Here is a 25,852-nt window from a genome sequence, read left to right on the forward strand (position 1 = left end):
TTAAAACAAAACAGCTAAGTATGTATCGGTTATCTCTGTAGCTGTAAAGAGAGAAACCCCTTTAAAAAGTAACACTATAATCTTTACATCTTTTCAACATGTTGGTTACATGATAGAAAGTACCAAGAAGACAGCTGTATTTTGGCACATTTCATGGTTAGCTTCTTCTTAAAAATGGGGGAAAATAGAATATCTGTGATATTCCGACCTAATAATTTTAAAAGAGGACATACCTTAGAGACATGCCTGATTTATGGTACTTTTTTTTAAACAATATTCACCTATCCCGGAGTTCAGCTTTAAAGAACTGGTGCCTAGACTATGCACACTACAATAATTGTGTTCTAAACAAACTGTAAAAGCCCTTCAAAACAAGCCCTCGTTCATCTCTGTATTATAGGCATTGTGGAGAAATTCATTTTCACATTTCAAAATGAGTGACACTACGAGATCTGCTTTTTATTATGAGAGCAGATCTTGGCAGCCTGCCAGCCCTCTGCATTCACACCTGAACACAGATTTTCAGGTACTTTTATTTAAGCATTTTGCTTGCATATCTGAGAATTTTTTTAAGCTTATTTCAAACATTTTACATGTATATTCAAACAGATATTTCTGTTTTAGACAGTAAAGCACATTAGGGAGAGGAGACCAGTTTTAACAGGCTAAAAAAAAACTGAACTGTGGCTTTAAAAAGAAATGCAATTATAACATTTGATTAAAGAGTGTACAGGCATTCCTGTTGAAGTCTGTAAAAACACGCAAATCTGCCTCAAAAATAGCTCGTAACTTTTGGAACATCAGGCATTGAGCTTCAGACTCCTGAGTGCTCATATGTGAACAACCATCATTGAGTTACATTAAATTTTGTGAATTCATTTCTGCACAGTATATGCAACTATAGAGGGGAGTGAAGTCTTGTTTTAAAGCTCTTTTACGACTTATTAAAAATATGTAAATAGTATAATAATGTCCTGAGAAAGATGGTCTGAGTGTCATCAAAATGTTGACAATAAAAATGCAGCTGTTTTGATGTATCAACTCTGCAAGACCCATGATTGCTTCTATACCAGTTTTGGATTAGTCTATTAATGTTCATAGCCTCTGAAGGCAGGTTCACTTTAAGGATAAAAGTTTGCACATCTGCAGCACTAAAACCCTGTGTCAAGAAGTGAGTTCAGTGAGACCTTTGCAAGAAAGCTGAAATGGGAATCCATGCAAATTTAGACCACAGCTGTATGTGGATACCATAGTTTAAATGCGCTTGGATGTCATCACCCTAAGGTCAGCTTCACATCTGTGTGATTTTCTTTTTTTCTTCTTTTTAGGCATTGTACCTTGCATTAAGATAGTCATTCAACTGTAAACAGGTTGCCAACGCACTTCAGTGTACAGGAAATTGCCCTTTAAAGCTTTTTTTTTTATGTAGTTCATTACTGTACATTGCAACAAGCTGTCTTCCATTTGTGTTACTTAAGTCAATTTGAGTACCATTCTATCTCCTCTGTTCTCTCTCTTTTCACTGGACATGAAGGCAGGGGCAGGAGCCATTGGTCACTGAGCAGAGAGCAGAGGACGGGGCCAAGCCATGTTGTATGTGTGTGTGTAAGTGTGTTTGTGTCAATGGACACACAGAGTGTGGTTCGGGATTGAGTCTGGACGAGTGCCCCCACAGCAAGCAGCTTGGTATCGGGACACTAAGCAGGGAGGATGATCCAGGAGTTCCGGCGGGGGACCCGAGCAGAGGAGGATCAGCACTGCTCTGTGCAAAACCATTGTACAGAGCTGGTAATTATGACATGTTGATTTAAAAAAAAATACATTTACTTTAGCCACTTGCCATCCAGGCCAATTTTAACATTTTGCACATACATAAAAATAAGCATTGGTTTTTGCTAAAAAATTACTTGGAACCCCCAAACATATATTTTCTGAAAGCGGAGGACCTGTAAAATAAATGAGTTTTGCAGTTTTTTATGTCTCACAACATATGCGCAGCCTTTTATCAAATTCAACGTTTCAGGAAGAAATTTTATTTTATTTCAGGTACTTATATAGCACTGTCAATTTATGCAGCGATTTACATATATATTGAACATTCACATCGGTCCCTAACCCTCAAGGGGCGTACAATCTAAGGTCCCTAACGCACATTCATACATACACATACTAGGGCCAATTTATACAGGAGCCAATTGACCTACCAGCATGTCTTTGGAGGGTGGGAGGAAACCTGAGTACTCGGCAGAAATCCACGCATTCACAGGGAGAACATGCAAACGCCAGGCGGGTGGTGCTGTGGTTGCGATTTGAACCGATGATGCTAGTACTGCCAGGCCGAAGTGCTAACCATTTCGCCACTGTGCTGCACCACCTAAATGCATTTTAATGCCCTAAAACACAATATAATGCCCAATTGTTTAGTAATAATTTTTTATATATGTTGCTTCAAGTAAATTGATATCTAACATGACGAGATTTAAAATTTCAGACTCCCATGAAATGGTGAAACTATGATATTTAAACATCTCTATAGGCAATGTTTTTAAAACTTTCACAGGTTATTAGTCTAGAGCAGGGGTGGGCAAACTTTTTGACTTGAGGGCCGCAATGGGTTCATATATTGGACCCGAGGGCCGGACCAAGAGTAGATGAATGATGTGTATGTGTCATCCATAGTAAGTATAGTAATATTCCCCCATAGTAAGCATAGTAATTAATCCCGCATATAGTAATTCATCCCCCATATAGTAATTCATCCCCCATAGTAATTCATCCCCCATATAGTAATTCATCCCTCAGTAATTCATCCCCCATATAGTAATTCATCCCCCATAGTAATTCATCCCCCATATAGTAATTAATCCCCCATAGTAATTCATTCCCCATAGTAATTCATCCCCCATATAGTAATTCATCCCCCATATAGTAATTCATCCCCCCATATAGTAATTCATCCCCCCATATAGTAATTCATCCCCCATATAGTAATTCATCCCCCATAGTAATTCATCCGCCATGTAATAATTAATTCCCCATATAGTAATTCATCCGCCATATAGTAATTCATCCGCCATATAGTAATTCATCCCCCATATAGTAATTCATCCCCCATATTAAGCCCCCAAGTCCCCCCTGTGTCAATTCATTTACCTTTGCTCCGCGCGTTCCTCTCGCCATGTTCCCGCGCCGTTCCGGAGTAGCATGAAAATCTGTCTCCTATGAGGATCTGTCCCCCTCGACGTATATGCGCATGTGCCAGTTTCAGGCATTAGCAGCCGATCGGCGATCTCCGGCACATGCGCAGATACGTCTGGGGGACATCCTTATAGGAGACAGATTTTCATGCTACACCGGTCTTCAGGGCGGACTGTGAGAGGAGCCTAGCTCCGCGGGCCGGATTTAAAGGTCCACCTGGCCGTATACGGTCCGCGGGCCGTAGTTTGCCCATTGCTGGTCTAGAGCATAGGTGTCAAACTGATGGCTCTCCAGCTGTTGCGGAACTACAAGTCCCATTAGGCATTGCAAGGCTGACAGTTACAAGCATGACTTCCACAGGCAGAAGCATGATGCGACTTGTAGTTCCACATCTAGAAGGCCATCAGTTTTACACCCCTAGTCTAGAGTTAAACATGAGCTCTAGCACCAAAATTATTGCTCTTACTCTTAACATTTGTAGTGATACCGCACGTGTGGTGTAAACACCGTTTACATATGCATGCGGGACTTACACAGATCGTTTGATCGGCTGCCTCACTGGCCATTACCGGCCAGTTAAACAGAACCAAAACCGCAAGTTAAAAATTTTTTGTCACTTCCAGCTTCATTTGCCACAGAGGAGGAGAGGAACAGATGTTCCTCCTTATCTGTGCTCAGCTGACCTGACTGCTTGGTGGTTGAAAGGGGGGGGGGGCACATTCCCTCACAAAAATGAAGAACGCTTTGGCTTTAGATGCACTTTAGAGGTTAATTTAATAAAAAAAAAAAAAATGCATTTTTTGCCGGTAAAATGTGTATTTGTTTACTCTGGAGCGATCAGCAGATTACGGGTGCATTGTCAGGCTCCTGCAGACTCTCAGTACACTGTCCGACCATATCTCCTGTATGCGTATTCAGTTGCTGAACTGCAGGACCAATTGATGAACTAGAGAGTGCTCACCAGTGCACGTACAATTCTTTGAGAACTACAAGTCGTTGGCCACGGTGGCCCGATGGTGCTTATAATTTTATTCATTCACAGAATTTGGTGGTAACCAGGGAGAAGCTTGCAGACAGTAAAGTCAGAACTTCTGTCATGTATACTTGTTTGGAGTTACTAAAAATGTATTATAGCCAAAACATTGTTAAGGACAAGTAATACTGGGATAGACTGTGCCCTATTGAAAAGAGTCTCCCAACCTGATAACTAGAGATAATACCAAACAACTGATAAGTAGCACAGGTTAGACTATGGATCACTCTATACCGCTGAACTGCCCAAACGCTGAACCATATGCCAGACATGCGTAAGATACCACATTTCCTTTAACAGGAGGGGAAGAAAAAAGGAAAAAAAAAAGTGGGGAGGGTAAGGATGCTGGGAGAAGGGAAAGGGTCAAAATACTGCAATGCTGGCATTTGTGGGGTGACCATAAGGTCAGTGGAAAGTCAGTCTGCCGGACAGGTCTCAAAAAGTGCTTTGTCCTCATCGGAATAAACAGATATATTCCAGTGAAACCACATTTTAGAATATTGCTCAAGTCTATTCTGAGCAAAAAGGTCTTCCAGGCTGTTTTCTACCTTGTTAAGCAACAATGAGATAGGAGGCTTTGAAAATTTTCTACACAAAATTGATACATTTATGAGTAGATTTACTCACCCACTGGCTTCTTATTTCTCATGCCTTTTATGTTCTCTGTAATATGAGATAATTAAAAAGAAGAAATCTTCATAATATCAATGTCATAGATCAAGCTTTATTGTCATGGTCTCTCTAGAAGTGAAATGCTGCATCCTCATTCAGATAGTCACTGGCATTTGTACTGTGTGCAGGCTGCCTTTGTTTTGGCATCTGCCCCGAGCTACGTTCAGGCAGGCTATAGAAGTGGATTCAGACACAGTGGCTGCACAGACACAGCCGCATGTCAAAGTTTGACAGCTGTGCAGGAGGAGTCACTGCACGGGTCCAAACGCAGACAATGTGAAAAGGAAGGCAGAATGGATGCAGTACGGGTGCCAGTGCCCAGCTGAATGAGGCCTAGAAAAAAAAAAAAGTAATTTGCTCTGTAACATCTGTTCAAATGTTAAATGTTTGCATTTTTGAGTGAGCTATTACTTTAGTGAAGTTGATGTTTGCTGTCAGATGCAAACAGTATATGCAAGCATCATATTTTTATTGAAAGGACGTTATGATATACAGAAATCCTGTTGCAGTAAAAATATTTATTATTTTCTGATTGGATGTGTTCTTATTTCTTCCAGTATTCTGCTGATGCAGAGAAAGTGGCAAATCTTTTACAAATTCCTCAGTTTTTTGATCTAGAGCTTTATAGCACAGGGCGAATGGAAAAGGTATGTTTACGCTCACCAAAAATATCTAGTAGCTTGGCTTATGTTAAAAAGTTTTATGATTTGTTGTATTCTTGTTCTTGCAAGTTAGAAAATATTTAAAGCATACTTTATAAAATATTTTGGTATTTCTGTCTTTATTTATATTTTCAGCCAAAGTAGTAGTACTGCACAAGTCAGATCATGTCTCATTTTAAATTGATTTTGCCTCCGTTTTAGCATCAACATTTTAGTTTTAGCGTCAAGAAAAATGGATTAGCTAGAAGTCAAAATGAGATGATTTAGATCATGGCCTGATATGTGCAATCAATACAATAATTTTATGAAGTAGAATTCTCGTCAAACTTTTTTTGTTTTGTGGTTTTTGTTTTTTTGTGGGTAATGGTTAGATGCATTGTCAGGTTTTGCCCACATTCTTGAGAATCCCCTTATATCTGTTTCACCATGGAAATAGAAAGCAATAAAAATAAGTATTAGATCCTCTTTCATGTGAGCAGGACCAAGTTTTATGTGCATTTAGCCCCATGGAGAGTTGAACAACACTAAAAATACACTGTGAATTGGCTGTTTTGTTCATCTGCATGCTTGTCAACAGAGGATAGTCTGCTGTGTCTGTGCAGCTGTTGTGTCCCCATAGACGTACACAGGCTGCCTGTACACAGCATTAGGTGGCTCCAGCCACATAGACAAATGGCCATTTCATGGTATATTGTTCTCAGTACCCATGTAAATGAGACCCTAAACTTTGGAAATAAACACTTGTTAATATTTGTCTTTTTAATGTATTTTTCTTTTATACAGCACCTGGACAGTTTACTAAAGCAGATTAGGTTTGTTGTGGAGAAACACACAGAGGCCGATGTATTAGAAGCATGTAGTAAAACCTACAGCATACTATGCAGTGAAGAGTACACAATTCAGAACCGAGTGGACGTAGCACACAGTCAGCTGATTGATGAGCTGGCAGACAGGTTCACACATGCTGTGGAGGAGCTGTTACAAAATGTAAGTGAACCACTGTTCGACATACTGGGCCTGATGTGTAGTTTCCAGATCACATCTATGCTCTTGCAATGATGAGTGTTTTTTCAAGTGTTTTGACCATCACTTAGGTTTAACACCCTTTTCTGCATTTCTTTGATATGATTTAGTTAAATACTAAGTTTACCTTTAAGAAAAAAATCATGAGTGCACATGTTTTTGCAATTAAAAAAATGTAAATATAAATGCACACAGGTGCCTGCAAAGTATGGCACCCACGATCAGTGGAACGTGACTACAATGTCAGGCTCCTGCAGACACTTACAGCTTTCTGCCTGTACCTCTGTACTGGCTTTCAGTTATTGAGCTGCACAAAGTGTCAATGAACTACAAGTGTGCTGCTCAGCGCGTTCATAGTCCATTAAGAACTATAAATCCTTCTACTAAGGTGGTGGACAGGACTTGTAGTTTATTCATTCACAGAGCTCTGTGAATGAATGACACAGTTGTGCGGCCGGAGCTCCACCCATGTCAGTTTCATAGCTCTGCCGGTTTTACTATAAACTTAATGTTACTAAACCCAGGACCCTGCCTTCACTATATCTGGTCTCCCACAGTACATACTACATAAACATGCAATTATTTTGGTAAACATAAACTGCTAAATACCTTTTCTCATCAGCAGTTAGAGCAGTCTTGTGACTTCTATCCATGTTCAGCAGAGTACTGGTTACAGCTTGTAGGAGTTCTCGTTCTATTCTAGGAGGATGCAGAACCCCCCTGACCTCTGTCTGGACAGTGCTGATTGGCCCTGTGCTGATCACATGCACTCTCCCCAATAAAAAAAAAATCCTCTAGCAATACACACCAAACTGAGCTTGTGCATAGTGTCTCCACACCATATGTCTTATCAGGAGATAGGAGGGGGACACTGGAAGAAAAGGAGGATCAGAGAAGTCATGATCAAACAGCCTTTTTACACAATGCAGATGATTAACCCCTTAGGTTTCACAGTGAGTATGCTTTACTGCATATAAAGACTATTTTACTGTTGTGGGTTTAGTAACACTTAAAAAAAAAAAAAAAAAAAAAAAAAACACTGACTATTGGTCTTATCTGTTATAAATGCTTCTCCCTGCATGTCAGTAGTATTGTACACTGGAGCATACAGCACCCCTCTATGCTGTGATGATGGGACTCCCATGTGCGGGAATGACATCATCCTGACTTGTCCATTCAAATGGCCATACAGACCAAACCTGAAAGGAAGACCAGAAGAAGATGGAAACACCTGTAGCCAGCTGGAGTGCTGGCAGTGCAGCTCTAGAAGGCACTGACTAGCCGTTAAGTCTGCCATAATGTATTGCATAATGTGTACAGTGCACGCTATGGTATAAAGCTCCTGGGGGTTCATTTAATTAAAATTTGCTTTGAGGCTGAGGGACCAAGTGCTTTTCTGAGTAAAGCAATGAAAACATGCAGTCTGTGCCCTTTCCTAGCATTCACCCTGGAGGAAGTTCCACCCTGCTTCTGCTCCTGCTCATGAAGCACTGTGTGGATCTTACGTTTCCTGTCTGTCTCTGCTGCCTTTCTTCTTTGACCTGATCCCCTCTGGCTGTCAAGGGCCCTAATCAGCACAAAATTCCTGGGTTTGTAAGGTCTTTTTTTTTTTTTTTAAATGTTTATTAATTTATCAATCCAAATACAAATCACATTCACATTTCTATTATAAATTATTTAAAGCCCTCACCTCAACCCTCCCTCTTCCCCCTCCCCCCCTCCTCAGCCTCCCACCCCCTTTCCACCCCACCTCCCTCTCCCACTCTGCGTTTTCTCTCTCCTCTTTTACACCATACATTTCTATTATTTCTAAATCCATTTCAAGGGGTATTATATCCTCATATATTTCACTTTTTCTCTATACTCTTCCTATTTTTTCCACTTTGTATTATACATCTCCATCTAATCTATATGCATGTAATACAGTCTTTCTGTCCCGCAGATTTGATTCATTCTGCCCATCCAATCTTCCTCTGTTGGCACCTCCTTTTTTTTTTTTTCCTCCCAAAACCTAGGTATCAAGCTCTTCGCTGTACTCAAATAATGCCATATCCCCAAGACCTTATATAATTTCACTGGAAGCTCTGTGTTATGGAGAAGACATAACTCTGGGTCTAATCCAATATTAATTTTAGTGATTTTCCTTACTAAATAAACTATTTTCCGCCAAAACACCTGTATTCTTGAACACTCCCACCATATATGATACCACGTGCCCACCTCTCCACAACCTCTCCAACATATCTGGGAAATCTCCCCATTCAGTTTATGCTCTACATTAGGTGTAATGTGCCATCTCACCAAACACTTGTAATTTATTTCCACCTCCCGCATACTAATGTTTTCGTGAATTAATCTAAACATTTTCCTTTGCTCCTCCTCATCTATTTCCCTTCCCATGTCTCTTTCCCATTTCTCTATGTATATTAATTTTGTGTCCGTGTCTAATTCTGTTTATATCTTATATATTTTTGCAATTCCGTGTCTTCCATCTCCCCATGCTTCCAACAATCTCTCCAATGGATTCCACTCTTTTCTAGTTCTCATAGGCTTTGGGAGACTCTCAAAGAAATGTTTCAGTTGGTAATATCGTAATCTATCCATCTTATTGAAAACTTCTTCCTTTTTTTTCTCCAACTCTCCATATGATCTTAATTCCTCCCCCACCATTATATCTCTTAATTGCGCCTCTTGTTTTATAATCCATTTCCCTGCGATGTTTTCCTGCCCAGGGGTAAAATATTCTGTGTTCCTTAGTGGCATTAACTGTGAATTAAAAACCCATCCCTTTTGTCTGTGTAACATTTCCCACACTCTTAAAACGTTAAAAGTATATGTACTTGTGCTATCCTCTAATCCCCTGTATTGTGCAGGCACCCATATAATCTTACCTAAATTTGTTCCACTCAGTGTATTTTTGATTTTGACCCAACTTTTCTCTGGATTATGAGTCCAATCAAAAATTCTCGCAATTATCACCGCTTTATAATATCTCTTAAAGTCTGGTACACCCAATCCACCTCTTTATTTACTTCTAGTCAACATTTCATAACGTATTCTAGGCTTTTTATTCCTCCATATATATCTTATTATCATTTTTTTTAAGTTCTTTAAAATATGCCTCTGGAAGTTTGATTGGAATCATTTGAAATTTATATAATACAGGTGCAGCAACATAACTTCCTTTTTTCAAAACGCAATAAAACCCATTTTATGAATCAGAATTTTTTTATTGTCTTTAATAATGTAGGTACATATCTAAAGTTCTGTTTTACACAGTTTTGAAAATCATATCAGGTAGGTGACGCCCCTCATCGTCCATACACTGAATAAGCCGATTTCTGGCGGTTTTCATGACCCTTACCAGCATAGCAGCGGGTATGTTGGCAATTTCTGCACGGATGTTGGCCTTCAGGTCTTGTAGGGTCCTTGGACGGTTTACATAAACGCGGGATTTCAAAAAACCCCACAAAAAAAAGTTGCAAGGGGCCAAATCGGGGGAGCGGGCTGGCCACTCCAAATCACTCCTTATTAAGATGAGGCGCTCCGGGAAGTGTTCCCTTAAAACAGCCATTGATGCTCTTGAAGTGTGAGCCGTTGCTCCGTCCTGTTGGAACCAAAAGTCCCCTAAGTCCAAATTCCTCCAACATGTTCACATACCGGTCTGAATTCACTGTCACTGTGACCTAATTTTCTTCAAAGAACCAGGGACCAATAATCCCAGCTGAGGCAATTGCACACCACACTGTGACTTTAGATGAATGCAAAGGCCTTTGATGCAATTCTCGAGGATTGGTGTCAGCCCAGTAGCGCATGTTCTATTTGTTGACGCATCCAGTCAAGTGAAAATGGGCTTCATCACTGTAAAAAAACAATTGCGTCCTCAGGGACGTTTTCGAGTACTGCCTCACATGCGTTCCTCCGAGAATTGAAGTCGCGTTCGGAGAGTTCATGCACAATCGCCAACTTGTACGGATGGTAATGAAGGTCATCGTGAAGAATTCGCCTCACTGAACGATCCGAAAGTCCAAGGGCAGACGCATGTTTGCGTGCAGAACGCAAGCGATGTCGGAAAGCGCGTTGGGTTGCGATCACAGAAAATCCGTTCCAAAAGTAGGCCTCTATGGCAAACGCACACTGCTCTCTGTTCCAACGCATGATGATGACTGACCTGGAAGAGAACAAAAACTTTAGAACTACGCCTGTCGCCTGAGACCACTCCCGCCCCGCTATGGCCGCTACAGCCTGAATGGCACGCATTTCAAAAAAGGAAGTTATGTTGCTGCACCCTGTACTTTGGGCACAATTACCATTTTTATCAAGTTTATGCGACCTATCCAAGACGGGTTTCCACCTCCCACTCTCTTCAGCTTCTCCTTAACCTCCTTAGCGATAATCCCGAGTGTAGCTCGGGGTAAAATTTCTATACCAAAAGCGGTAACCCCGAGCTACACTCGGGCTTACCATGCGGTGCTGCTCTGGGGGTCCCTGCAGCACTTACCTTGTCCTTCGCTCCCGCGATGTGTCCCCTGCAGCGTCCCCGGCCATCTCCTCTGGCCGATGCCGGCATCCGGCTTCTGTGTTCCGATCCCTGGGACGTACGGGCTCCGGAATTGGCGGGAAATTTGAATTTTTAAAAAATTTCATTTTTGCTGTCATTGCTATTTCAATGCATTTCATATATATTTTGTCCCTACTGCTTTGTCCTGTGCCCTGCCTGCATTTTGAATGTTCTTTCTGCCCGGAAACTTAGAAAAGTCCATGGCGTCCAAAAAGCGTCCCTTTACGTCAAAAGCGGTTTTAGACCAGCGATAGTAAATTGGAACCACTTTCAGAATTGAGTGATAATGATTCGTGGGGAACCTCGTCACACTGAAAACGATTTTGCGACTTTGCTCAGCGATGTGCGTATTTGCCTCTGTATTTCAAAGTTCAGTGTTTTTGGTTTGATTATATTATTGAATTCAATTTATTATTATTATATTATTATTATTTTTTATGATTATTTATTAAATTATAATTTATGATTTCGTGTTTCAAATTTTATCATGTCCGGAATGTTTAATAGACTCTTGTTCGTACAGATTTCAATGAGTTATTCCTAAAAATTAAAGCCTACAATAAAAAACTACATATTTCCATGCAAAAAAATGGTACCGCTTTCAGCACAGAAAATCGGAAAGAATCATACCGCCAAGGAGGTTAAGCTCGTTTAGTAGTGAAATATAATTAGCTTTATACAGATTCTTAGTTGAGGCTGACAGTTTTATCCCTAGATACTTTAATTCTTTATCTCTCCAAACAAATGGGAATTTGCCTTGTATTTTTTCTTTTTCACTATTTTTAAGGTTTATATTTAAGATTTCGGTTTTTGTCAGGTTAATTTTTAAATTCCCCATATTCCTTCAGTATCTTCATTAAATTTGGAAGTGACATTCTAGGATTTCCAACATAGAACATCAAATCATCCGCATAAGCCGCCACCTTATGTTCTCTATCTCCTATCCATATTCCTTTTATACAGTCAGGTCCATAAATATTGGGACATCGACACAATTCTAACATTTTTGGCTCTATACACCACCACAATGGATTTGAAATGAAACGAACAAGATGTGCTTTAACTGCAGACTGTCAGCTTTAATTTGAGGGTATTTACATCCAAATCAGGTGAACGGTGTAGGAATTACAACAGTTTGCATATGTGCCTCCCACTTCTTAAGGGACCAAAACTAATGGGACAATTGGCTTCTCAGCTGTTCCATGGCCATGTGTGTGTTTTTCCCTCATGATCCCAATTACAATGAGCAGATAAAAGGTCCAGAGTTCATTTCAAGTGTGCCATTTGCATTTGGAATCTGTTGCTGTCAACTCTCAAGATGAGATCCAAAGAGCTGTCACTATCAGTGAAGCAATCCATCATTAGGCTGAAAAATCAAAACAAACCCATCAGAGAGATAGCAAAAACATTAGGTGTGGCCAAAACAACTGTTTGGAACATTCTTAAAAAGAAGGAACGCACCGGTGAGCTCAGCAACACCAAAAGACCTGGAAGACCACGGAAAACAACTGTGGTGGATGACCGAATTCTTTCCCTGGTGAAGAAAACACCCTTCATAACAATTGGCCAGATCAAGAACACTCTCCAGGAGGTAGGTGTATGTGTGTCAAAGTGACCAATCAAGAGAAGACTTCACCAGAGTGAATACAGAGGGTTCACCACAAGATGTAAACCATTGGTGAGCCTCAAAAACAGGAAGGCCAGATTAGAGTTTGCCAAACGACATCTAAAAAAGCCTTCACAGTTCTGGAACAACATCCTATGGACAGATGAGACCAAGATCAACTTGTACCAGAGTGATGGGAAGAGAAGAGTATGGAGAAGGAAAGGAACTGCTCATGATCCTAAGCATACCACCTCATCAGTGAAGCATGGTGGTGGTAGTGTCATGGCGTGGGCATGTATGGCTGCCAATGGAACTGGTTCTCTTGTATTTATTGATGATGTGACTGCTGACAGAAGCAGCCGGATGAATTCTGAAGTGTTTCGGGAATATTATCTGCTCATATTCAGCCAAATGCTTCAGAACTCATTGGACGCCGCTTCACAGTGCAGATGGACAATGACCCAAAGCAGACTGCAAAAGCAACCAAAGAGTTTTTTAAGGGAAAGAAGTGGAATGTTATGCAATGGCCAAGTCAATCACCTGACCTGAATCCGATTGAGCATGCATTTCACTTGCTGAAGACAAAACTGAAGGGAAAATGCCCCAAGAACAAGCAGGAACTGAAGACAGTTGCAGTAGAGGCCTGGCAGAGCATCACCAGGGATGAAACCCAGCGTCTGGTGATGTCTATGCATTCCAGACTTCAGGCTGTAATTGACTGCAAAGGATTTGCAACCAAGTATTAAAAAGTGAAAGTTTGATTTATGATTATTATTCTGTCCCATTACTTTTGCTCCCTTAAGAAGTGGGAGGCACATATGCAAACTGTTGTAATTCCTACACCGTTCACCTGATTTGGATGTAAATACCCTCAAATTAAAGCTGACAGTCTGCAGTTAAAGCACATCTTGTTCATTTCATTTCAAATCCATTGTGGTGGTGTATAGAGCCAAAAATGTTAGAATTGTGTCGATGTCCCAATATTTATGGACCTGACTGTATCTATGTTCTTCCTTATCGTAGACAACAATGGCTCCAATGATAAAACATATAACAGTGGGGTTAATGGGCATCCCTGTCTTGTACCATTTGATATCTCGAAAAGCTCCGATCTTCCTCCATTAACCATGATAGGGGCAGTAGGCCCTCTATATAACCCTCCGATCCACTTTCTCATTCTGTCTCCTATCCCCAACATTTCCAAGGTGTCCATCATAAAACCCCAACTCACTCTATCAAATGCTTTCTCGGCATCAATTGACATCAGTATCATTGGGGTTTTCCCTTTTTTACCTTCCTGTATGAGCAACAGTGATCTCAAACCGTTGTCTCTACCCTCTCTCCCTGGGACAAACCCCACCTGATCCCCATGTATCCACTCCGGCATCAGATCCTTCAGTCTATTTGCCAAAACCTTTGCATACTATTTAGTATCTAGATTCAGCAGCGCTATTGGTCTATAACTTGCACACTGCGAGGGGTCTTTATCTTCCTTATGGATTAAAACTATATTCGCCTGTAAGGATTCTCCCCTTATTTCCATCTCATTTCCCAGAGCGTTCATATATATCTTCAACTTGGGTATTAATAGCTCTTTATATTTTTTATAATATTTTACCGTAAATCCATCTGGACCCGGGCTTTTCCCCACCGCAGTACCTTTTAACGCTGTTTTTATTTCCTCTGATGTAATTTCTGCTTCTAGGGAGTTCAATTGTATTTCGCTTAATTTTGGTAGACCTGCCTCTTTTAAGTATGTTCTTCTTTTTTCTCTATTTACTGTTTCAGTTTTATTTATTATATCCTGGGGTGTAATATTATATAACTCATTATAGTAATCCTTAAATACTCTAGCGATGTCTTTAGTTGAGTGCACTAGTTCACCCTTGGGATTTCTTATTTTCTCTATATAATTCCTATTTTTCTTTTTCCTTAAAGTTCTCAGTAAATTCTTTCCCGGCCTATCTCCCCATCTATACCTTTCACTTATTACTTTATTAAAGACTCTTCTTTTTTCCTCCTCCATTACCTTCTCTAGTTCTTCTTTCTTCTTTATTCATTTCTGCATTATCTCCTTAGACATTTCCCTTTTATGAGCCTGTTCAAGATCATATATTTCATTTAGCAGTCTATTAATCTTTTCCCTCCTTTTTCTTTTTTGCCCCTATTGCAATGAGTAGTCCTCTAATGTAGGCCTTGTGGGCCTCCCAAACTGTTGCAATTGACACATCCTCTGTTTCGTTCTCCTCAAAAAACCATTTAATTTCCCTCTCGATCTTTCGATCGATCTCTTCATCCATAAGGAGTGCCTCATTCATCTGCCAGACAAAACCTCCTCTCTACCCCATCTTGACTTCATTGCAACAGGGGCATGATCCGACAGAGTCCTTCCTCCAATTTTTACTTCTACTACAGACTCTATAAATCGATGTTCTACCAATATATAATCCAATCTAGAGTAAGTCTCATGTACATGTGAAAAAAAGGTATAGTCTCTATCTTTCATATTCCTGATTCTCCATATATCAACTAATTGACACTCATGCATCAGTTTCTTTAATAATCTCAAGGACCTGCTCTCCTCCCTCCTCACATAGGAAGTAGTATCCATCCGCGGGTCCATACAGACATTAAAGTCTCCAGCTATTATCATACAACCCCTTTTGAAGTCCATCAATTTCTTCAAAAACAAAAACCTTCCCTCCGGATCTGTTATTCTCTGCTCCACCTCAAACCTTATATTCTTTGCGAAACCTATAGCAACCCCTTTTGCTCTTTTAATTGGTGAGTCCGCATAATACCATGTCAGAAAATATCTAGTCTTCAGCCTAACCTTTGACTCCATCTCGAAGTGTGTTTCCTGTAAAAATACCACCGAAGATGTTCTATGTTGTAGTTCTTTAAATAACCTGAATCTCTTCCCAGGGCAACACAATCCCTTTACATTATAGGTTATAAATTGGATTTCTTCCATCTTACCCTACTCCTTTTAAGTCGTCCTTCCTCCTACCCTTCCTCTTTCTTGTTTCTCTTATCCCGCAGAGTGTTACTACCCCATTACTCTTTTCCCTAACCATATCCCTCCATCCCTCTCCCAATAGCCCCCTCCGCCCCGCCCCCCCCCCCACTAGGCCTACTATTTGCCTTGTAATCATTTGTGGCCCTAATGCCATGTTTGACTTTTAACCCTGGGGTTGGGCTCTGTCCATGTGCGTCTAACCTTCCCTCCATTTCCCCCAATGTCCCCATATCTATCATTTCTCTATTTCTCCTTCTAACTAGCTCCCATTCCTCTTTTCTCATAGCACATGTCCCTCCTTCTTCCTCCTCCCAACCTGGGATCTCTATTTTCTGAATATTAAGTTTATCAAAAAAGTCTCTTAGTTCCTCAGGAAATCTCAGGTATGCAGTGACTCCATTCTTCCATCCAATTAAACACGTCGAGCTACTCCATCTATATTGTATATTCTGTTTTTTCATCTGTTCTAGTAGTGGTTTCAGTGATCTCTTTCTCCACAATGTCTCAGCTGTCAGGTCTGCAAAAACTTGTATATTTTTTCCTCCATATGTAATACTGGTTCTTCCTTTTATCTTCTTCCATACCTCTTCTCTGTCTCCATATTTATAGAATTGTACAACTACATCTCTTGGTCTCTCTTCCACCCGACCCCGTTGGAACCTTCCTATCCTATATACATTGTCCAATTCATATTTCTCAGTATTGGCGTTATCCATAATGGAGTTTAAGATTTTACATATTGTCCCTTTTAGATCTTCTCCTTGTGTAAACTCTGGGACTCCTTTTATCCTAAGATTATTTTTCCTATGCTTATTACCTTGTATCTCCAACTTATACTGCAGCTTTTTTTGTTCTTTCCTCGTCTCCATTATCTGATTTTTTTTAATTCTGGAATAGCTTGAGCATGTTTTTTAACCACTTGCCCTCCTGAGGATTTACCCCCCTTAATGACCAGGCCTCTTTTTGCTACTCAGCGCTGCACTAATTCAACTGATAATTGCGCGGTCATGCAATGCTGCACCCAAACGAAATTTACGTCCTTTTTTTCACACAAATAGAGCTTTCTTTCGGTGTAATTTGATCACCTGTGCGCTTTTTATTTTTCACGCTATAAACAAAAAAAGGCCAACAATTTTGAAGAAAAACAATATTTTTTACTTTCAGCTATAAAAAATATATAGTAAACTCAAAGTTGGTTATAAATTTAGGCCAAAATGTATTCTACTACATGTTTTTGGTAAAAAAAAATCCCAATAAGTGTATATTGATTGCTTTGTGTGGAAGTTATAGCGTCTACAAACTATGGTATAAATACTGCAATTTACGCCATTTTTCTGCTATACAGCGCTGCGCTAGTTTAACGGACAATTGCTCGGTCATGCAATACGGTACATAAATTAAATTTACATCCTTTTTTTCCCCACAAATTGAGCTTTCTTTCGGTGGTATTTGATCGCCTGTACGGTTTTTATTTTTTGCGCTATAAAAAAAAAGGCTGACAATTTTGAGGAAAAAAAACAATATTTTGGACTTTTTGCTATAAAACATGTCCAGTAAAAAAAAAATGCAAAAATCAAATTTAGTCATAAATTTCTGCCAAAATGCACTCTGCGACATGTCTTTGCTAAAAAAAAATCCCAATACGTGTAAATTAATTGGTTTACGTGAAAGTTATAGCGTTTACAAACGGCGGGAAAGATACTGGAATTTTTAATTTTTATTTATACTAATAATGGTGCCGATCAGTGACTTTTGGCGGCAATCAGCGACATATGGCGGCGACCAGCGACTTATGGCAGGACTGCAGCGGACATTTTGACACTGGGGGGGGGGGGAACTGACTTGGGGTCACTGACATCCCCAGTGACACCAATACAGTGATCAGTGAAAAAAACCCATTGAAACTGTACTAATGTCACTGGGGAGGAAAGGGTTAACATTTTAGAATTTTCTGTGTAAGGGGAGTGTTTTACTAGGGGGCGGGGGTGTGTACTGGACCGGGGGAGCTGATTGAGGGAGAGAAAATCTACAGCTTCTCACAAGCTGTCAGAGAACTGACACAGAACAGGGCTGTGTGTAAACAATGCAGCCCTGCTCTGTGTCAGCGATCACCGTCAATCGCGGGAAAACAGCCGGTAAAAGCCGGCCGTGACCCGTCGGCTGACACCCGCGGGACAGGTAGGGCGGGCGCGCGCCCCCTACCTGTTTTGAAGGCAGCCGTTTTAAGATGTGCTTTTGCCTACGAGTGCCGCCCTGCCACCGTTTATATGCGGTGGCTGGGCGGCAAGTGGTTAATTTTTTCTTCCATTTCTTCTACTCTGGATAATAAATGTCCCAAATCATTCCGATTTTTCCAGATTTTTAAACATTTCTGCCATCTCCTTTTTATTTGGGATTTGTAGTTCTTCATTTTCTCTTAACTTTGTTCCCTCTGATGTTTGTTGGCTATTATCAATTTCCTCAGAAGACCTGGCGCTCTTATCCAAACTGTTTTCCATTATACTCCTTTCACATGCCTCCTGAGATCTTTCTGGGGTCACATTTCCCTGGGACGTATATTTCCTAATCGTTCCAGATTGGGGGTGCTTAGGACCACTCCCTTTACTATTTTTACTCTTCATATTTGCTGTAAATCCAGTCCCTCTTCTCTAAGGTCTAGGGCATGTGCTATAATTACCCTTGGGAGAATTCAAATTTTCTTCTGTCCCCTTGGGAATCCCCCTTTTCCTCAGTGTATTCCTCCTCTACTTCAACCTAAATAATCCACATACAGGATCAATATACAGTCCAGCCACCCTCACTCACCCTCCTTCCAACTGCTTTTTCGGTGAGGCGATTTTCCAGGTTCCTTATCTGCTGTCTGTCTTTATTTCCTCTCTAGGGGGATTCCTCCGGGTCACACTCCTCTTCCTTCTCCTGCTCTCCTTGACAGGTAGCAGGCAGGGTGCTTCTCTGTCGAGCCGGCATCTCCCCAGCTCCTTAGCACGCCGGCTGGCTTTTTTTTTTTTCCCTCCTCACAGGGTCCTGCTTGTATCTGTCTACACTCGCGGCTGTCAGTGAGAATCCGGCACCTCCCCTCTACCTGGGAACGCCGGCCGGCTTCTCTTCCTCCCAGTAGTCCCCTGCAGGGGGTCACGTGGCCGCCTTGCGTCCTCCAGGCTCCCAGCAGCCCGCTGTCTCGGATGGGAAGCTCCAGCTGTCCCACCGCAGCAGATCCCACAGCACTCCGTCCTCCTCACTTCTCCGGTAGGATCCCGCTCACAGGTAGGGCATCTCCAGCGGCATTCACAGGGCACATTGAGGGGAAGGTGACTGCCTTGCGGAGAGAGAGCTTACATCGCTCTCTCCCCTGCCGCCATGATCAGGCCGGGTTTGTAAGGTCTTGCCTTGCATTGACTTAGTTGCATTAAAAGAGAGCTGTCATGGGTAATTTCAGCCCATACTCTCCTAATTGCATTAAGGGTGGTAACTGGTATACACAGAAGCAATCAGTGCTTGAGCCTAAAACCTGGGACACCTTCTGTCACAAGGTCGTCAAAGTCCAGGCCTCTTCAAGTCCACAGGGACCTCTGTGTCCACTCAGAACTTTTTAGCTTTGTGTGCTCAGCTACTGGAACATTTTGCCCACAGAGGTTCTAAGCGTGATTTGGCAACTTCCCTTGAAGAGTTTTTATGCTTTTCCTGGGTCCCTAAACCAAGCTGGCCTGTGGACATTGTCACCATCTCTGCATCAGATTTGGAGACTCAGCAGTCTTTCTATGAAGAGACTGTTTTTGAGTAAGAGAAGTTTCCCGCTGTTGACAGATTTAGAGGGAATTATTTCAAACCTTAGTGATGCAGTGCTATTATCTGGCATCTGGAGGATCAGCTTGCTTTTCCAGGCCTTTGGCTTTTTAGAACATCTGCAGCTGCAGAGACCTTTCCACTACACAATTTGAGAGGTATCTCTGTACAAACTGGGAACACTCTGTGAGGGGTCCTTCGCCCCACCTGAGTGTGTGTCTGAACTTTATTCCTTTAATTGGAAATTGGTAAATCACCAATCTGTTCCAACCATAAATATCAGTTACCCACCTTAGGAGGAATACCACTGGACTGGTGGATGGCATGCTCCCTTTTCAGGATTTCATTGACAGTTCCTCCTTGAATACCAGTTTGAATTTACTATTCTGGCCCTCTGTCCTATGTTGGTAGTATCTCTAATTTGACAAACTGTTAGAAAGGATAGTTTCCCTTAAGAGCAATCCCTTCACAGCTGAGGATGGCTCCTGTTTTATAGTTCTGCTGATGCTTTAGTTGGAATGGCTTGCTGTAAGCATCTAAACGTGATTTGCATGGGGTTTACTATTAATACAGATGCACAAAGCTGCATGGTTAGGAAGCTGATATTTTATCCTAGCAGCATGTGACTTGATTATACTTCAAGGGTTGTTATTCCTTCAACCCTGCTCTTCTAGACAGTGCCACAGGTGGCCATTTTGTGCTCCTGTTTCAATGCAGGTGGTCTGTGAATGGGTCACAGGAATCCCTTAGTTTGCGTAAGCTGTAGACCTTTGGAGCTTAATTCACACTCTGTAGGACTCAGTTCAACCTCTTATAATCCTGCAGCAGGAAGGTCCTTCCCCATTTCTAGAAGTGGGAGAGGGAGCTGTTTGTACAATTAAATGGGTCCTTTGGTGGTTTCATTTACTAGCATTTTGGGGCTCAGAATGCACATTTTAACCGAAAAAGCTAACCCCTTATGCTTGGCATTTCTTTAAGTTGTCCCCAGTGATCTTTCATGTGTTACTGCAGAGCAACATCTCATGTCTTTCTGGCTTCCCCGCACCCTGGGACCCCTTTGCCCCTGTCCAAGTGGGGACACAGCTTCTATAGATGTACCCCATAGGGGTTTTCCCTTCCTTCTACAGGAAAATCTATTATCTTTGGATTTTCTTGAATCTCTTATATGGACCAGGTGGTCTTCTCTTTTTAGACACGTTTTTTGTCAGAGGTTCTCTGTGGGACCTGTTTTTCTGGGGCCTTGTCCCAACGCTTATTTTTTAATTTTCTTTTAAACCGATGACCACCTCCTGTTGGTAGTCTTGTTTCTTCATTTATCAGGTAGTGTTCCATCTGTTTTGGTAGGTTGTGGGTTTCACAACTCTCATTGGTTCAGACTCTGTGTTCCTTCAGTTGGATTCATTCCGAATGGTGGTGGTCGTCTCTTCTGCTTTGGTCTCGAGCATCCAGTTGATCCCCTGTGATTCCAAGGGCTGACTTACAATTTTGTTTACCAGTGTCCCAACCCTCCTGTGGGTGACAGCATACCGCAACCTGTTTTTGAATTTCTGTGTACCTCAGTGGCCTCCAAAACAATTTTGCAGTAAGTAGAAAAATCTTTTTTTATTTTTAGCTTGGTAATAAATGCACAATGCATAGCTATAGTATATGCTGGCATTGGCTGCCATTCATTTCTTTGGTCCTCAGATGTTTCTGCAGGATTTTTATTTATTTTTTTAATGCGGCACAGATATTTGATCATCTGGCATAGATTTTAATTAATCTTTTAATAAAGAGCTCTCTTGGTTGGTTAGATGTGTATCTGGCTTACGTTTACTGTTTTGTGTAGCTAGAATGCAATCAAATGTTGTATTACAAAGGGAATCCTTGTCTTGTATTTTGCAATCAGACATCATGTTTCTGTGCCTAACATGTTATAACTTCCTTTTACACAGCTAGATGAAGCTGATGAAGATGATGTATATAATGTACTGGCCTCCTTAAAACGCTTAACGTGTTTTCACAAGTGAGTATAGTAAATTTATTATGTAGTCATTTTTGTTTAAAAAATATATATATATATGTATGTATTACGCAACATCAATGTAAAATAGCATAACAGCAAAGGCTTCTTCATTTGACAAGAGCTGTCCTTTTTAAAAAAAAAAAAAATCTCTTGATGTCTCCTGTTTGGTCAGAATCAACTGCTAATTTACATATTATCAGCACACCAAGAACCCAACACAAGTTAATAATTATATTTTAGTAACCTATTCATTGCGGACTGTGCACAGATAATAATCTACATCCAAATTGTTTGGTACCTCAACTGTTATGTATGCTTATATACATATTGTGTTTTCAAATGTGTGTGTGTTAAAATAACTCCAGCCAAATATGAATAAAACATCATTTTAAACAGTTCTGCATTTATTTAATAAATGTTTCTATGTACTTTGACAGCCTGTATAAGTACATGAATCTGCTTTAATGCAGTATGCCTTCTATTATCCAGTGTACGGTGGCTGTTGGGCTGAGAGACAGACATGACTAGGATCTATTTCTAGTTTTAGAGGGTAGAATATATCTTTTCCAATCTTTGTTTTAGTAAAAAATCATCACAATTCAGATTTGTATGTATTCCTCTGGTATTGTTACGGCCTTGTGGTGTGAATCTTGCCATTTCTAGTTTGTTGCATTATGAAGTACCTTTGTTCAGCCTTGCATTATGCAAGCAGATGTTCTGTGTTACTGAAAGTACTTTGCAATTGCAGCGCTCACGATTTGACCAAATGGGACATGTTTGGAAATTGTTATCGGTTGTTGAAGGCAGGTCTGGAACATGAAGGCATGCTCGAGCAGGTAAGTTGATTGTGTTTGAAATAAAGTACTTGCAGGTGCATATGTTTGGAAGGAGCCTAATTCTTTTCCTTTGATTTATTTCAGATTGGTGTCCAGGCTCTTCAGTGCTCTCACTACTCTGTACTGTGGCAGTTGGTTAAAATCACAGAAGGCAATCCTTCCAAAGTTAGTTTCCATATAATTTTGTATTTGTCACTTGTGATAATGGCTTGCCTCAAAATAGATATTAAAATGTACCTATCTATTATAAATTGCAGAGGTTACTGTTTAGTGACTTGTAAACCTGCTCAAGAGCATGTAGTCTTAAATGATTCTCATCGCAGTAAATCATGTGTGAATATCACTACATGTAAATGGCATATCCAATTAGAAATGTTTTTTTTATATACAACATATAGCAAAAATCATTGTATTTCTAATTATGATAATGTTAAATGACAGAAAAAAGTGACACCCCATGACATTTCATTTTTAACCGTAATGCTAACTTGCTGCACTCTAATCAACACTGATGACTCCAACAACAAAGAGTTTAAAGTCATTATTCATTACTGGTTTGATCATTGGCAGCAGCACAGTTCATAGATTGCCAACAGTCTGAATTGGGCACTGGGGAGGTTTTGCAAATTTCACCTGCCTGACCAATTAATAGACGGGGAAAAGGTACAGGATCTTATATAATAGAGACAAATTCATGGCCCCCTCGCAGTTGTGTGACAGACTGCATGCCACAGAAGTTCCATTGCCAGTTTTGGCACCAACCCACCCAAAAGGACAGGTTAAAGACTTTTTAAAAAGCAAATAAGCAGCTGGTACTTGAGTCTGATGGCGCAACTATTTGCTTCCAATGCAGATGTGACATTTCTACTGAGATGGTCCCAGCGTGTTATTGTAAGTGTGTGGGTGGGTGGCACAGGCTGCAGTAAACTTTTATGTCTGTCATGCTGTGATGGAGAGGATCAAAGGGTGACAGAAAAGAGATGTCTTAATGTTCATTTTAGATACAGCATTGATCCTGCACTTCTCTTTGTAGGGTCAATGTTTTGTACCTGTGTATCTTCTTTTAAAAATGTTAGTTAATCACCAACATTGTCACAGAATATTTAAAAGCAGCTGTAAAATATTGAATTTTTTTTCCACTCAAGGAATTTTAGAAAACTGTTTATATTTGTGTGATCTATTTATTTGTAACATCCAGCTTATTTTCTCTAGTCATCTTCCAGGACGGCACAGCTGAGAGATAGCTAGCTCCACCTGACAGGAAACACAATTGACAAGAGTTTAAATTCCCCTCCCTTACCTCCACTCCTCATGTTTTGATTGTGTTTCCCTGCCAGCGAAATGTATGTTTTGTTTTTGTATTATTCTTTTTTGCTGACCTAAGGCCTGGAGGGTAAACAGCTGACCCAGGAAGGGCAGGCTGTAACCCAGTTGAGCGGAGCTTCCCGGGCACTGGTTAGGTGTGCCTAGTGTTCCAGGGACAGGCGCCCTTCTTCCCTCTTCTAGTGCAGCGGAAAGGCATGTCAGGAGATGACCAGGTCTCATGGTGGCTTCTCGTGGATATGGGGACCGAGGGCCAGCACGTGGAGTTGCGCTGTGCGCCCCTGTAAAGTGAGCGGGGTGGCCGCGGTAGAGTCTGCTACTGGTTCCACCAGTGTAAGGGCCCACGCAGGACTGGAAGTGGGAGCGAGGCTGCGAACCAAGCCTTGCTCTCAGTAGTACTTTTGGTAAGGGTGGGACTTCCGCATTAAAGATGGCAACGCTGGTCGGCATTTCCTTCCTAATGAGGCCTGTGAGAAGCCTCCAAGAATTACCACTGGGAGTGTGGTCCCAGGAGCACGGCAAAGGTGACATAGTCCCGAAGGGCCCTGCTAAGGATGGAAGGCGAGGCCATGGCTGCTGCCAGTGAGAAGACCGTAGGCGTTGAGTCTGACTCAGCTGATGGGGGAGAGAAGGGGGGGGTAGAGACCTTACCCACTCCCCTACAGGTGTACTTAGGGAAAAGGAATAAATGTTAACCTGGGCCCCTGTTTATCTCTCCTTAGAGCTATGTGGAACTGCGCAGGAGAGCGCCCACAAGACACCTAAAGCTAAAGCCCCTCTCCAAACAGTGTGATTATTGTAATGATAAAGTCCCCCAAGACCGTTTTGCTACAAGTGTATCCAAAGGTTGTCAGGGAAAGAAACCTTTGGCGGTTATGAAGGACTTTTTGTCAGTGCAAATGGAAATGTTAGCCACCTTACAGTATTTCAAGGAGCCCTAACATCCAGGGAGATGGATGCCCGGATCCTCTAGGGAAGGGTCTTCTTTACCAGAGGGAGCTTGGACGCATTGGGGGGGGTTTGGGTCCCTCATATTCTCAGGTCACAGAGGAGGAAAACTAGAGGAGGCAGAGGTTTTTGGCCAAAGCTCCCTGGAGAAGGGGAAAGATTTGGAAGGTGCTAGTCTGGCTAGCAAGGAATATAGACTGGGTAGACACGTTCTTGCTGTGGAAGATATGGAAGAGCTCCTAAGGGCTATCTATGCCTCGGAGGACATCCCTGGACCACCAACACGGGTCTCAGCCCAGGACAAGATGTATAGGGAGTTGGTGAGGCCACAAGCTAGGGTGCTTACCTGTGCACCAAACTCTCAAAGATAATGTCTTAAGAGAGTGGAAGGATCCCGAGAGGTCCTAAAATTGAAGACCTGGAAGAAGCGGTACCCCTTTGGGGAAGGAGAGGAAGAGAAACTCCTCAAAGCTCCCAAATTAGACGCAACATTATCGCAAGTATCTAAAAACTCTGACCTGTCCTTTGAGGACTCGGGTAACAGCAGAGATCAGATGCACTGTAGGTCTGAGACGCTGTTGAGTAGAGCCTGGGATGCCAATGCCGTTACTATGGCCCCTGCCCTGGCATCCGCCTGCATCGCTACAAATGTTGATGCATTGATACATAGAGTAATTGACCATGTCTCTCGGTGTACCAAGAAAAATGGGGGAGCCCAGTTGGAAGAGGTGTTGGGTTCCCTGGAGGTATTTGGGAAGGCTGTAGCCTACCTAGCAGATGCTGCAGTGGAGATGGTCAGAACATCGCCTAGGACCACAGCTCTGCTAAACTCAGCCCGAAGGGCAGTAGGAATTAAAACCTGGGAGGGGCGATCAGCCTTCAAAAGCCCATCCCTGTGGTTTGCCCTCTGAGGGTTCCTTTCTGTTCTGCCCAGGGCTGGACCAGGTTTTATCAAGGTCTGCCGAAAAGGGGAAGAAGTTCCCTGTCAAGGCCAAAAAGGATAAGGGGAAGAAGTTTTTTTTTGTGCCTTCCTTAATCAGGGCCAACAAAGATTTAGGAAGGACTCCCCCAAGAAATGGGCCAACAAAGGAAGAAAGGAAGCTTCCTTTTTCTGTCTCCAAACCCACCAGTAAGGGCCCCAAATGATACCGATCTCAGGGTGGGCGGAAGGCTGTCCAGATTC

General features: G+C 41.6%; 1 protein-coding gene across 1 annotated transcript in view; it reads left to right on the plus strand.

Moving 5' to 3' along the window:
* STAG1 (STAG1 cohesin complex component) overlaps positions 1-25,852 on the plus strand; it is a 271,483-nt gene that overhangs the window by 211,688 nt on the left and 33,943 nt on the right. The window contains exons 19-23 of the mRNA XM_089671949.1: positions 5,461-5,550; positions 6,349-6,552; positions 21,492-21,562; positions 22,311-22,398; positions 22,483-22,563. Coding sequence (XP_089528075.1) covers positions 5,461-5,550; positions 6,349-6,552; positions 21,492-21,562; positions 22,311-22,398; positions 22,483-22,563 — 534 coding nt within the window. The remainder of the gene's footprint in view (positions 1-5,460; positions 5,551-6,348; positions 6,553-21,491; positions 21,563-22,310; positions 22,399-22,482; positions 22,564-25,852) is intronic.

Source organism: Staurois parvus, unplaced genomic scaffold (genome assembly GCF_062004578.1).
Source record: "Staurois parvus isolate SC_StPar_1 unplaced genomic scaffold, SC_StPar_1.0 ptg000116l, whole genome shotgun sequence".
NCBI lineage: Eukaryota > Metazoa > Chordata > Amphibia > Anura > Ranidae > Staurois > Staurois parvus.